Source organism: Cutaneotrichosporon oleaginosum, assembly GCF_008065305.1.
Source record: "Cutaneotrichosporon oleaginosum strain ATCC 20508 chromosome Unknown ATCC20508_contig01, whole genome shotgun sequence".
NCBI classification, from domain to species: Eukaryota; Fungi; Basidiomycota; class Tremellomycetes; order Trichosporonales; family Trichosporonaceae; genus Cutaneotrichosporon; species Cutaneotrichosporon oleaginosum.
This window is the reverse complement of record NW_027072170.1, coordinates 4,066,297-4,080,223: the sequence shown is the minus strand read 5'-3', so window position 1 is coordinate 4,080,223 and position 13,927 is coordinate 4,066,297. Positions and strand designations below refer to the sequence as shown.

Sequence of the window (13,927 nt, the reverse complement as noted above, 5' to 3'; positions counted from 1 at the left end):
CATGGGCGGGCACGAGGGGGATAGCAATGCACAGACCGTGCGCCACGGTGAGGTCGGGTGGCCTGTTTGATGGCCTGCGCGGCCCGTTGGACAGCCGCACCCTGGCATCCGCTGGGTGGCCATGGGTGGCAACAAAAGGCTCGGGGCGTGAAGAATAGACCTACCTGAGATGCGCTAGATGCGGCTTGCGACTCGACGAGGTTGCTGAATAGTCAGAGTGGGAGGCCAGCAGGCCAGCAGGCCAGCAGGCCAGCAGGCCAGACGGGTCAGACGGGTCACGCTGCACGGGGATGCGGGCACTGCTCTCTCGCGAGCTCGCTCTCGTTCTTTGGAGGTCTCCAGGCCTCCAGGCGATCGCAGGCGAGCCATTGAATGAAAGAGAGTTGCCAAAACAGGCTCGGTCACCATACACACGGGACGCCTTTCACACGTACGCAGGTACGCAGGTAGGCAGGGAGGAAGGAAGGAAGGAAGGTGGCTCTCTCTCTCTCTGCTAGCTGCTCGACTGGATACATATAATAAGCCTCCCTCCTGTTCTCTTTCACCTTCTACACACTATTGTCCCATCGCCGCCTCGCTCTCTCACTCTCTTTATTCCATTACTCTACTCGACACCACTCTCTACCCCCCATTCCTCGCGGTCATGTTGAGTCCGTTGTCACATAACTCGCACAGCTGATGCCAGAGACCCGCGCCCAGTCAGTCGTCAAGGCTTTCGCCAAAAAGAACGAGCCCGTTCTCGACGAGAAGGCCGGCATGCCCGCTCCCACTCCCACCTCCGCCCCCCCGCCCGTCGCCGAGATCCGCCCCGCCGTTGAGCCCACCGACGCCAAGGAGGACAAGAAGGAGCCCGAGACACTTGAGACCTCCGAGGGCACTGACGAGAAGCCCAAGTTCAACCTCCGTGCACTGTTCGCTCCCAAGAAGAAGCCCGCCGAGTCCCCCGCTGAGGCCGAGACCGCGCAGTCCGCCGACCCATTCGCCGCCCAGACCAAGGACGCTGTCACCACTGAGGCTCAGGCTCAGCCCGCCGAGGCCTCAGCCGTTGCTGCCGCCGACACCCCTGTTGAGGCTGATACTGCGACTGAGGCTGCCCCCGCCACCGAGGAAGGTGAGAAGAAGAAGGGTCTCGCCCGCATCTTCAGCCTCAAGCGCAAGCGCGCAGTTGACTCAGCCGCCCCCTCCACCACCGAAGCCGAGCCCGCCACTGAGGTGTCCGCATCTGAGGTCGCCGCCACCGAGACCACACCGGCCGCCGAGGCTGCTACCGAGACTTCCGCCCTTCAGCCCCCTTCCGAGGCCGAGTCCAAGCGTGCTTCGTGGAAGCGTCTCCGTCTTTCGCGCACCATGTCCGGCACTCCCAAGGAAGACGAGGAGGTCAAGCTTGCCCGCACCCAGTCGCCCATCATTGAGGCCACCGCCGAAACTCTTGGTGCAGTCAATGCTGAGCCCGTCGAAGAGAAGAAGGAGAAGAAGCTCTGGTCCTTTGGCCGCAAGGACGAAGTTGTCGCTGAGCCCGAGGCCGTCAAGCCTGCCGACGCCGCCGCTCCCGTTGAGACCTCCGAGAAGAAGGACGACGCTCCTGCTGTTCCCCCCAAGCCCACCGTCTGGAAGCGCTTCATGTCCATCTCAAAGATCCCCGAGCCCGAGCAGAAGAAGGAGGAGGATAAGATCAACAAGCCAGAGGAGGCCACCCCCGCCCCCGAGGCTCCAGCCGTTACCCCCGCAACTGACCCTCCTGTTTCCGAGTCCCCTGCCGTTGCCGCAGAGTCCCATCCCGCCACCGAGTCCCCCGCCGCCGAAAAGAAGGGATTCTTCGTCAACTTCACCCGCAAGTCCCCCAAGGCCGAGGCGACTGACACTTCCGCTACCCCGCTCGCCCCTGAGGCCAAGGTCGAGGACGCTGAGGCTGCCGCACCTTCCTCTGCCGCCGCTCCCGAGACTGAGGCTCCTGAACAGAAAACCAGCGGTCTCTACCGCATTTTCTCGGGCCGTCGCAAGAATACCAAGGCTGAGCCCAGCGCGCCTTCCGTTCAAGCTGAGACCGTTCCTGCAGAGACCACCGAGGGGAAGGACGGGGCTAAGGAGGATTGCACGTGCCCAACTCCCAAGGAGGAGGCGCCTGCGACTGAATCGTCCATCTCTGGTCTGCTCCGCTTCTTCTCTCCCCGTGAGTCCTCTCCTCGTGAGGCAGCCTCGGCCGCCGCCGTTCCTTCCGAGACCGCCCCGAAGGCGGAGGCCGACCCCGAGACGCCTGCTACCGCGCCTATCGCCGAGGCAACTGCCGACACCGCTGTTGAGGTGCTGAAGGACGACACGAGGAAGGTTCCCTCAGAGGAGACGCCTAAGGTCTGGAAGCGGCTTCTCTCCGTTCGCAGAAAGCCATCGGCGTCACCCGAGGCCGAAACTTCTGTACCCGCCGCCGCTGCCGCTGCGCCGGCACCGTTCACTGAGGCCGCTGTCACACCCGCGGAAGAGGTCAAGGACGAGAAGGCCGGTCTCGTCACCCGCCTTCGCGCACTCGTCCCCAACAAGGAGAAGGCTGCTGTTACCGAACCCCCTGTGACTGAAGCGTCGACGGAGGTAAGAAGATCAGCGAACGCATCAGCTAAGCCCAGACCGCTGAGAAGACTGAGAAGCCCAGCGTCGTTGCGCGAGTCGCCTCTGCGCTTTCCCGTAAGCCCGATCCTTGTCCGTGCTCATGCCAGTGACCCGTGCCAAGTCGCCGACGCCCGCTGAGACCGCCCCGGCTGCCGAGGAGGCCAAGCCCGATGAGGCTGCGCCTTCCACCACCGCCAAAGCGGTGACGTTCGAGGAGCCCGCCACTGTTGAGACCGCTGCACCGGACGCCACGCCTGTTTCTGCGGCCGCCGCGCCCGCCGATGCTCCCAAGGCGTAACCGCCGCGCTGTGCTTTGTCCGGCCCCACTGTAAAACCTCTCCGCCCAGTCGTTTGACACGATTCCTCCGCTGACCATGCCGACATAGAGATCCGTACCTCCTTCGCCCCCTATACTCCCATAATCCTATAGCGCCCTAATGAATGCAGTCGGATCCTGTGGCCTAGCTTGGGGTTTGGGCGCATCATCTCCCCGCCCGTGACGCATTGCTTCCCGCCTCGGCACCTCTCACACGCCGTCACGCGAGTGACCATCAAGAGAATAAGTTGCACCCACAACAGGCCATCAATGATACCATGCAGCAGGGATGTCGAACCACACAACCCGAAGCACTTCAGACGCGTCGTACCATGTATCATCCGAAGCGGGGCGACAAGTTTGTGTAATTCCTGTCTAGTCCATTTGCGCCGCCATGGCGTCGTCTTCCGCAACACAAAAGCTGCGCGCCGTCGTGCGAACTCCTCACATCTCACCACTCTGCACCGCATAAGCATTCACCTGTCATGTCCTTCTCGTCCGCCTCGACCTCCTCGCCACCAACATCGCCCATCATCCCACAGGGGGCTCCCACCAAGACCAAGCCCGCAACCCCGCACATTTCCTCAGCCTCGCCACCTACCTTCCCCTCATCCTCCGCCTCTGCCTCTTCTTCCTCGTCCTCAAACGTCTCCGGCTCGAGCCCCCCTCCCTCTCCGTACACCTCGCTTTCATCGCGTCTTAGCTGGATTGAGCGCATCACTCGCTCCAAGCCTGACTACTCTGCTCAGCGCGACTGCGCCTGGGCGGCCGAGATGGACCGCCTTCTCGCCCTTGTGGACGCTGATACGCGCGATGAAAGTCCCTCTGCGGGGTGTGGCCCGGCCTACCCCTTCCGACGCTAGTCAATCGCTCGCATCGCCTCTCGTCGCTCGCAGCTGCCAAAGTTCAGTCATCCAGTCCATCAGGTCGACTCCTATGATTAGCGCCATCATCATGGCTTCGCGCGCACGATTGCACTCGCAAATCCGTTCGCTCCCCAAACTCACTTTCATACAAAATGACTCGTCCCTTGACCAGACGGCATGCCTACATCCTTCGCTTAGCTGAAAATCACTGTCCAGATCTATGACGCCTGACTACACGCCACCACAGGAGAGCCAAGCGCCTCCTCGGCCACTGGCGAGGACACGGATTCCCACACAATTCCGCTCACGCTCGTTTCCGCGCCTCTCGTCCCCGAGTCGCTGGTCGATCTCACCCTCGCCCTCGCCCTCACACCCACCACCGCCTGCCCGCGTATTTCATCCTTCCTCTCTCCCCCGAGCACGCTCCGTCGGCCGCACATACCGACCCCCACCCTTGCCTCCCTCGCCGCCCATGCCGCCTACCATCCGCCCACTATCTCAGGCTTCCCGCAGGTCAAGGTCAAGCTTCGACTCCTTCGAAGCCGTGTCCGAGCTTGAACCGGACTCTTCCAACTCCTTCGTGGCAACTTGGACTACCACTTCATGGCCGCAAAACATCAGCCCCTCAACATCGTCTCTGATCATAGCGCAATCCCCTACGCCTCATGTCGAGCTCGAGCTCCATGACACTCTGCCTGAGGTTCGCTCTCGGGAGACTCAGCTAACCGCAGCTGCGCGTTGTTTCGCCTACGCCCCAAACCACACCCGAGGCCCACGAAGCGGATGGGGCAGATTCCTTATCCCTAAGCGACGCGGGTGAATCCCCTGCATACGAGGCGCACCAGTGCGTCTCGTGCGCCGCTCTTCGGACCGAAGTACGCCATCTCCGTCTGCAGGAGACGGTGTGGGAGGACCAAAGACGGGCGTGCGAGCTCGAGCGGAGGAGTATGGTGGACGAGCTTGAGCAGCTGAAGGATCACCTTCGCCGCGCATTGGGATTGTAACACCGCGATCTGAGGTTGTAACCTGTACCGTCTGTACTTTTTGTCAAACGACGCTGTTGCCATTGTCCACTTTATTGCGAGAACGTCAGGAGGAGAGTGCTCCGAAGGGGGCTCAGAGGAGACCGGCGGCAAAAAGCTCTAAGGAATGCAAAACGGCGCGATGAGTCGATACATCGACCCATCGGGATGGGACCGAAGTCCCGAACTTGTGAGAGAAGTGTTCCTACTGGAGAAGGGGTTTGCTACGCCGCTGCCTACTGTTAGCAAATCACGTTATATAAGCCATTGATCGGGGACATTGATCTTGTTCTCTAGCTTTTCTGAGGCTTTTCTGAGGCCATGCAGTGGCTGACTCCTGCAATCGAGAACGCGCATGCACAGCAGCAGAGAACCTCCTCCCGAGGGAAGCTGCGGATGAGTCGAGTGTGGGGTTGTATACGGAGCTTCATCCCTCAGCGAAGCCCGACAGCTTCTGCCCAACTACCTGAGTTTAGCCTTTCGAGAGTCCAACGAGGCCAGATGTGTTCTGTCAGTGCGGTATTAACCACGTTTGCATCATTATCATGTCAAGACTCAATGCGCTGATGATGACGATTAGGCCCCCACAATCGTCAATCGCCATGTTCTGCCGGGGCCTTGCCCATCTCCAGTAGACCTTGCGCACTGTGCAGCCAGCCATTCAACGTCGGTTCTAAGCCTGTCGCTCTCTCGCAATGCCTGCTCCCTGGGGACGAGAGCTTCCTTCGACGATATCGTCAGGGCGTGTAGCTCAGTTGGTAGAGCGTTCCATTCGCATGGTGATTTGGAAAGGTCTTTGGTTCGATTCCTAACTCGTCCACATTTAGTCTCTTTTGACTCGTCTGATGCTTGAGAAATGGATGGGGGCGCACAGATGTGTTTTGGAGCGTTGGACTGCCGACAGCCAAAACATCCGCTCGCTGCTGAAGGACCAGTAGTCTTGGAATATCCCTCTCCCCAGGCTGGAATTCATCTCTTGCATCACGCACCTTCTTGCATTGCCGTACGCACTGTAGCAACGCCGTGTCCTATGCCTCATACCCCGGCGTTCATCCCAAGTCTCAAGAGTTTCACCCTCGATGGGAGGCACTCTGGGTCGTATACAGGCCACGAATGCCCAAAATACATGCCCAAAAACCTGCCCCACACGGACTCGAACCGTGGACCTCGGAGTTGTTTCGAGTCATCGTAACAGCTCCACGCGCTAACCTACTGAGCCATAGGGCAGTTGATGACGTTGAGAGCCGGGCAGCCGTGGCGGGCCGGGCTGAGAACCCCCAAATCTCTCTGATATTCTCTTGTGAGGATTGACGCTGGGGAACACTGGATCGTTGGGCTGTGTGGCTGGCGACTCAGTGTGCGACAAGTCATTTTTCCCTCCGCCCGATAAGGAGCGCGTCACACGCAGTAAGACACACATCCTCGCCCGTTCATTGCAGACATTTGAGGCAGCCGTCCCATACGTAGGGCTTGCACGAGTCGGCAGGAAGGGAAGACGGCGTGCACAGTGCGAGCTGAAAGATTGCTGACAATATTCTTAATGTTTAGCAGAATGAAACCGTCGGTGAAGTCGTCTACATATTCACGACTCTCGCAGAGGAGATTTCTTCAGCGTTCGCAGCAAAGATGGAAGAAAACGGAGCTAAATGGCATAGCTTTTCCGCCCTTGGCGGTCAGATCAAGGCACCACTCTTCAGCGAGCATGAGGATGAGCTTCAAACGCGTTATCTCCTTCCGCACACGCACATGACACACGCACATGACAACCCACCCCCACAAGCACAGTTCACACTTTCCCACAACTCTTGCGTCACGTCGCACCGCTCTCGCTTTCTTCCAAGCCTTTGTCGGAGTTCCCATCCGTTCCAAGCTACTTTCATGCCTCAGTCGAAAGCTATAAGACGCCCAGGCTGTCCCAAAACGTTCTTACAAACCTTCCGATCTCCATCTCAACCACCCAGTGCCGAAAACTCAGCCCTCCCGCACAGAAAATCGCAGCAAACATGGCCTCTGTTAACCCCGGCTCTACCCTCAAGTCGTCCCCGCTTGGAGGCCTCATCAACCACAGCCGCAAGGTTCATGTCGATACGGTGCGCGACTGCGAGCCCCCCACGCTCGATAACAGCGATCATGGCTTCTCGCCGTCGTCCCAGGCCTAGGCGGTAGGTCAATCTTCCAAGCTCGTGCTCACCCTCCAGCCTGAAGCTTAGGGCAGCACGCTCCCAGTGGGTCCCACCCTGTCTACCATTCGTAAAATGTGTTCGTCATGCATTGCCCACTGCTGCAAGCTGCTTTCCAACCTCCTGTTCTAAACCCCTTCATGTTTCCACCTGACGCAGATAACATGCAGGGACATGCGGCCCAGTAAGCGAATGAAACCACACATTTTTGCCGCTTGCTCCACGACCTCTCCTCCACCCACTGCACTTTCTGGTGGTAGACATACCAGCGCCAGCCTCAAGCCACACAAAATACGCTGCGCGCACTTGACTTGTGTCATTCCAAATGCTCCACCCTTGTCTAGTGCTGGTCCGAGCATGTCGGACGTTCTTGTCACCTGCCTGGTGGCCAGCCATTCTTGGCCCAAAACATGTGCTTGTCCCACCGCACGCCAGTAAACATGATATGCCACAGGGGAGCAAGCATTCTGCCTTTCTATTCTTTCTCAATCCATCCTCTCCCACCTTTGACTAATATGAGCCTCCCCTCTTTGGCTTATCTTCGCTCGCCGACGGTAAGTTCCTCCTCAGCCACTCTGATATTAGTACTATCAATCGACCCCCGCTACCCCCATCGGCTTCGTGCAAGTTCCTGTGCCTGTGCAGATGCCGGTGCCTGTTCAGATGTCAGTGCCCGTGCAGGTATCAGTGCCGGTGGCCATACCGGTGCAGGTGGCATCGCCTCTGCGCTCACCTTCCCACTTCCACCCGTCCGGCACCGCGTTCCACACCCCCTGCACTCCAACGAGGCCTAATGCCTCACCAAGTAGCTGTTCTTCCAGTTACAGCGAGGACTCCCCCCGCCGCCCCGCCTGTCATGGCACCGCCTACTGCCCATTCGAACCCCCTTACTACTACCCCACCGTATGCGAGCACGCTGCCCACCGCCACGGCCATCCCGATCCCTACCACTCTTCTTACGTGCCGATACACTTGCGGCGACCTCCCAGCCCTTCCCAGGCTAACGAGGAACCCAAGGTGAAGAGCTTTAGCAAATGGCGCAAGCGCGTCACTGCGACAGGCTCCAAGGTCATGAGCAAGCTCAAGACCAAATTCGCCCGCAAAGATCGTCGCCCGGCCGCATACCGCCAGCATCTCGATGGCAAGCCATGGGACGGTCGCACGCGCAAATATTAGAAGGAGTACTGGAATGCGCTTCACGCTCAAGAATCCTGCTCATGCAGGCTTCGCCGTTCTCAGTCGAAGAAGACCCGAGAAATGCAGAAGCCCAGACCGTAGTAGGACCTTCAATATTACAATGTTATCTAGATATGTCATGAATCATCTGCACTTATAGGTGTCCACGGGTTAACACTTCTCAAATGCCCGCCCCTGGATATGGCGAACCCTCATGCACTGCATCGGCCAGCATGCCGTGAGCCGGCCAGTAGCGCAGAAACTCGCCGATAAGGGCGTCATCCATTGACGCTCCACCAGACTCGAACATGCCTTGTGACGCGGCGAAGCCAAGCGCATCGAAAGATGACACTGTCGGGTCACTGCCTAGTTGAAGAGCGGACAGCGCATCGTGTGGGGGAATGAGATCTCTGACTGGGAGAGCCGCGAGGGGGTCTTGAATTAGCGACTCGTCGGCCACCGGATGGGATATAGACTCTGCGGGACCAAGAGGCGAGAGATGTGAGCCTAACCCTGCCTCGATAGAGATCATGCGGTTGGGAACCGGAAGTATACGGGTGCTAGTTGACGCAGGTCGTGGGGCTGGAGGGTCAGGGAGTGGCGGGGCTGATGTCGAAGCTCCGGCGCCCAACAACGATACACTCGCGCCGTTGTCCGCGGAAGCGCCAACAGAGCGTATCAGACTATCTGCCAGCCCAGGGATTGTGGCGGTCTCAGCCTGTATCATGTTTCGGTCGATGCGGTCGATCTGTTCACGAAGTTTGGTCGCGAGGTCCCAGGGGGTAGGTCGCCCAGCCTCAAGTGTTCGGATAAACTCTGACAACACGAGCAGAATGTTCCGAACCTGTAGGTATGTCCAGGCTGGAAGGGGGCCGTCAATGACGCCCGACAGGAGGTGTCCAACGTGCGCGAGATGTTGGAGCTGAAGTTAATTCGACGAGGCATGGTTATCTCACTGTAGTAACGCTCGACGCCTGCAAGTACGACGCGGGGAGAGTCGCTAGTTCGTCCAGCAGCTCGCTCGCAATTGCGCAGCGGTGGTGCACACTTGAGCGATCACTGAGGGCGAGCATCATCTTTAGCGTTTGCGCCGTGATAATGATATTGGTCGCTCCCGTTAACTTGAGTTCCCCCTTTCAACTCACCGATGAAGCCTAGTCTGTCCAGTTCTATATTGCCCGTCATCGGCTTGACTCGTCGTAGTTCTGGTGGGAGGTCGTCCAAGAGGCGTGTGAGGAGCTTGAGCGCGGCGTGCGAGTCAATGTTACTCGCGCCAGCTAGAAACGCTGTAATGTGGTCTTCCTCATCATGTCCATCAGGATCCGCGCGCAGGTTGTCGTACACATGCTCAATCATGCGATACAAGTCCGAACATACGTTCCATCCCTTCATGAACGAGATGTGTCCAAGGCGCAGCGACACAGCCGTATCCGAAATGTCGTCGTCGTCCGCGTCGGCTGGGTAGTTTACGCGCGCACGAGCTTCTCTGTGTCTCGGTGGCAAGCTCAGTGTTGTTGACGTGTAATAGTCCGCCTGATATGCGAACCAGAACTGAAGTCAGTCATGTCGCGTCGTCACGGCTAGACATACCAGTCTACGACGCTCTTGTCGCTGTATTTCCGAAATCTCAGACGGCCAGTTCGCCTCGTCGTGAAAGCCTGCCTGAGCCGATATGATCGAGTATTCTCCGTAGTGTGCGAGTGCGGCTGTGCGATGCCCTCGTTGCATACAAGTGCATCCAAGAAGCGAGCGCGCCTTGAGCAATGGCAGGACGTCTATGGGTAGCTCAGCATCGACATCGCGCCGGACAGCGGCTACAGCTATTGTGTAGCATTCGGTGGCTAGCACGCCTGCACGTGCTTGAAGGGCAATGGGGATTTCGCCCGGCACGCCACCGTCGGCGAGCTTGCTGGCAGCCATGGCGCACATCGCAATGGTGACGATAAACACTCCCCAGTTGGAGCGATAGCGTCCGGCGCGTATATCCGCCATCATGCTTGGCCAGTGGATAAATGGGCGACTGGTATCAGCTTGTCGAAGACCGTGCTCACGCACAGCGGATACATGGTGCGGAGAAAAATGTCAGCGAGCCCCTCAACCGTGGCGCGGTCCAGCAGGTCGTCGTGTTGCCAAAAGGTGAGTGGGACTTCGAGGGGCGGCGAACTCGCGCTAGATGCACTGGTTCCTGCACCTGGCGTTTGGGGCCTGCGGAGAGATGCGGGGCGCGAGCGCGGTGACTCGCCGTCCTCGACACGGGCGCGGCGCGCCGGTGGCTGACATCAGCCTGAAGAGGTGGGCCGACTCACTCCACGCCGCTTAACCGGCCGATCGAAGGTGCAGGGTATACCGAGTTCGACGCAGCGAACACAGCGGTCGCCGCCGGGCGTGCGGCTGCACTTTGACCCATTCCGATGGCACTTGTCGCACGCGCGCTGGGTCAGAACGGCTCGCCAGTGACTCACCGTCACTCGTTTCCGCTTAGTCCCGCTGTCCGCTGTATAGGACATCATTGATAACAGATAGTTCGTGGAAAGACGGCGGTGTGCGCCGCATGGGCGGCGTGAGGGATGCTGCGTTTGCAAGATGAGCGATAGCTCGGAAGTGGGTATCGGCGCACCTCCGAACGGGCCGAGATGTGTGAGATGACGTCTGTTCAGCCGGTCTTGTTTGGTTCCGCCCTCCCTTCAGCCTCCTACCCCGCTACTCATAGCGCTGGCTACAAGCCTCGGGACGACCTCGACGCCGTCGGATTCGTGCAACGACTTTGAGCAAGACGATGCGTCAGCGCGGCCGTGGAATAGCACATTCACTAACAAATGACGAGGGACGACGAACGGACCGAAGTGTGGTGTTGCCTCCGAGACTTATCCGAGAGTTTAAAAGCCGGGAGAATAGCTCTGCTGAAACTGCTATTTCTGCGCATCTGGCGACGACGTGTGCAAGTGCGGAACTAGTAGCTGATAAACGACTGGTCTGTAGAAACGTGCTGCATGCTTTGAAGCAGGAAACGTGTCACAGCTGGGGGACCTTGCAACTTGCTGATGGTCTTCTCGCCTTACTAGCCTCCAGATCGTCACCGAACGTCACATAAGTCATGTACAACAACAGCTCGTTTCTTCGAACCGAGTTGGCAGGCGGAATAATTGATGGAATCTCATCTAGCGCTCAGGGGAGGGGGAGGGGGACTCGTCTCTGTATGCGGGCTCACTGCAGTCGACCTTGTCTGCAGTGCTGAAAGACATCCTGCGAGTGCAGTTGGTGCTGAGAGATGCCTCATTGCACACAACTTGGCGGTCAGAGCGAGGGGGAAAGGTGAACGTGTCCATCACTTTCCGCCCGTTGAGCCTCTCCAAGTCTTTAGATGGGCTGAACGGGCCTTGGGTTTGACCTTCTCCTTGGGCACGAGGTTTGATGCGGTCGTGCATCTGAAGGACTTCAATTGAAGGTGAGCCGAGCAGTTCGTAAACTGAGTTGAGGAAGTGGTTCTTGTCCTCCTCGAGCCACGGAAGACGCGCCTTCTTCACGGTCTGGACAGACACCCCTTCTGCAACGCTTTCAAGCTCGGAGACGTGCTGTTTTTCGAGCTCTTCAATAACGTCCGTGCCATCGGAGAGAAGCTCCTGTAGAATGTCGTTGTCGTGGAGAATTCTCGTGAGACGCGTCTTGACCATCCGCAGCTCCAGCTCGGCTTGAGACTTCTGCCGGCCTGCCAGTTTGAGCTCCTTGCTTAGGGCGAGCTCGCGCTGGGTGGCGTCTACATAATCGCGTGTGATGTCGGCGTTGGCGTTGCGGGCAAACTCTAGCTGTTGCTGCAAGACTGCTTCACGGAAGAGGCTCTTCTCAAGGGTCTTGCGGAGTTCGCGAATCTGCGTCAGCGGGTTTGGATGGACACCTACCTCGCACTCGCTGGACGTAAGGGAGCGGCTGTCTAAGTTAGACATAGTGGAGAGGCGGGTGTGGGAACGAAGTGCATCTGCTCCTGGCCATTTTATGTCCAAGATGGCGGTGGCAAGAAAAAATCGACACAGAGGGAGAAAGCGTGAGGCACACACGCTGTGGTTCTTGTGGAAAAACGCACCGCACAGCAGAACACGCGAACAGCTCGCAACTCCTACGGTGCCTGGCCACCAACGAGGACAGAGACATTGAAAGCAAATACTGACTATCAACAGCGTGTATCAATCAACGTGTGTAATATGTTTCTAGTGCTTTCGTTGCGTTGCATTGCGTGGTGAGGAGCGAGGCAAATCTCACTTCGCTGGGGCGTAGCGCATTGGTGTGGAGGGACAGATGGAAGAAGAACCTTAGAGAGTGCGACAACTTGGTCGTTAGAGTGATAATGACATTGGCCATAACTCACGATACGCCACCTGCCTCGGGCGACTCAGGTTCAACTGTCTCGCCGTCTGCATCTAGCTCCAAGGTCGAGGGGCTGGGACACGGCTGGCGTTAGGAACAGCGTTGATGGACTTGTACTCACTGCGGCCGAAACCTCCTGGCTAATCGGGATAGAGGGCTTTTGTGTGGGACTGCTGCGAGTGGGACCAATCTGTGGTGCAATAGGTCGAAATCGGTGCGGGGTGTTGCGGTGAGCAAATTTGAGCTGAGAGAACTGGGACTGTGGCAGGGGCTCTGAGTTTGACAAGACTGGCCGGCTGAGGGCATTGGAAGTCGAAGCAACAGCCTGGGTCATCTGGGGAATGGAATGGCTCGGCTTTTCCGCCGCGACCTGCGTCTCTCCCGCGGCAAAAATGTCATCGAGTTCGTCCATCCTGCCCCCCACCTTCTCCAGAAGTAAGAGGGAGGCTGCATGTACCGACGACATGGTGCTGATTAGGGTGGGGTCGTGGTAATAGGCTGTCGGATCATTGTTAAGGCGGCTTTGAAGCACGTTCCAGTCGAGCGCCTCAAGAAGAATGCGCACGCGCACGATGGCGTTGAGAGCCCAGTTCTTAGCCAGCGCAGTAAAGTTGGGGTCTGTGGTGGTGGGGAAAGTGCGCAGGTGCATTGACCAGACGGTGTTGGGGCCAAGGAGGTTGGTTTCCTGCAGTCAAACTCTGCGTAGGGAGCATAGGGGTACCTCCATGTGGCGCACCGGGCCGTCGTCCACTTGGATTGTGACTTTGAGCTTGGTCATTATGAGTGCTGGCGCTGTCAGATTTTTGGAGCGCTCATGTATCTATTCATTGGTGCTGACTGATGTGCTGGAGGCGAAGTGACGAGGTACACAACCACCATGATGGGTAGATCAGACAGGGGACCTGCATTGTCTTCGGCAACGCCGTTTGTTTGCTCGAGCGACAAAGTTTAGAGGAGCGACTGGTGTCGCATGCGGCGAGAGCATAGACGAGTGGCGAGAGGCACAGGCAAGACTGATTGCAACACAAGCGTGGCGTGGGCTCTAGCCGCTTCGTCTGACCCTCGCCATACTGTTTGACGATGCGGTCGGCAAGTGAAGAAGAAGAGGAGAGCACACTTGCTAGAACGATAGAACAGGAAGCGACTTTTGTGAGTCTATGTAGCATATGAGCAGAGTACAACAACACAAAGTTCAATCAATGTCCAAGTCGTGCCATGCGACGCGCTCGTCACTGGCAGGAAATGAACCAAGGAACCGATAGAGCGGAAGAGACGGGGTGGGGAGCCGGCGGGGGTGGGAGAGACGTATCTGCAGTACTAATACTTCACCTTGGGCGATGTCATCACGAACTGTGTATGGGCGAGCCATTGACGACACGCTCATGGTTGCTTAATCACTACCTACAT

The 13,927-nt window shown here is 58.1% G+C and overlaps 4 protein-coding genes across 4 annotated transcripts; 2 read left to right on the top strand and 2 right to left on the bottom strand.

Annotated features, from left to right (window-relative positions):
• Positions 1–678: 678 nt before the first annotated feature.
• COLE_01667 (uncharacterized protein) lies at positions 679–2,899 on the top strand (the record flags this gene model as incomplete). Its single annotated transcript, XM_018426956.2, has 3 exons — positions 679–2,583; positions 2,619–2,676; positions 2,709–2,899. The coding sequence occupies 3 exons, from the start codon at positions 679–681 to the stop codon at positions 2,897–2,899; spliced, it is 2,154 nt and encodes a 717-aa protein (XP_018276089.2).
• A 503-nt stretch (positions 2,900–3,402) lies between these two features.
• On the top strand, positions 3,403–3,780 carry COLE_01666 (uncharacterized protein; the record flags this gene model as incomplete). Its single annotated transcript, XM_018425561.1, has 1 exon — positions 3,403–3,780. The coding sequence occupies one exon, from the start codon at positions 3,403–3,405 to the stop codon at positions 3,778–3,780; it is 378 nt and encodes a 125-aa protein (XP_018276090.1).
• A 4,562-nt stretch (positions 3,781–8,342) lies between these two features.
• On the bottom strand, positions 8,343–10,671 carry COLE_01665 (uncharacterized protein; the record flags this gene model as incomplete). The annotated part of the gene is made up of 7 exons (XM_018424244.2): positions 8,343–9,083; positions 9,118–9,272; positions 9,307–9,712; positions 9,752–10,181; positions 10,217–10,434; positions 10,468–10,593; positions 10,624–10,671. 7 exons carry the CDS (start codon positions 10,669–10,671, stop codon positions 8,343–8,345), a joined length of 2,124 nt encoding a protein of 707 aa, XP_018276091.1.
• Positions 10,672–11,319: 648 nt separating this feature from the next.
• Positions 11,320–13,298, bottom strand: COLE_01664 (uncharacterized protein; the record flags this gene model as incomplete). The annotated part of the gene is made up of 4 exons (XM_018425562.1): positions 11,320–12,067; positions 12,522–12,604; positions 12,642–13,205; positions 13,242–13,298. 4 exons carry the CDS (start codon positions 13,296–13,298, stop codon positions 11,320–11,322), a joined length of 1,452 nt encoding a protein of 483 aa, XP_018276092.1.
• Between the last annotated feature and the right edge of the window lie 629 nt (positions 13,299–13,927).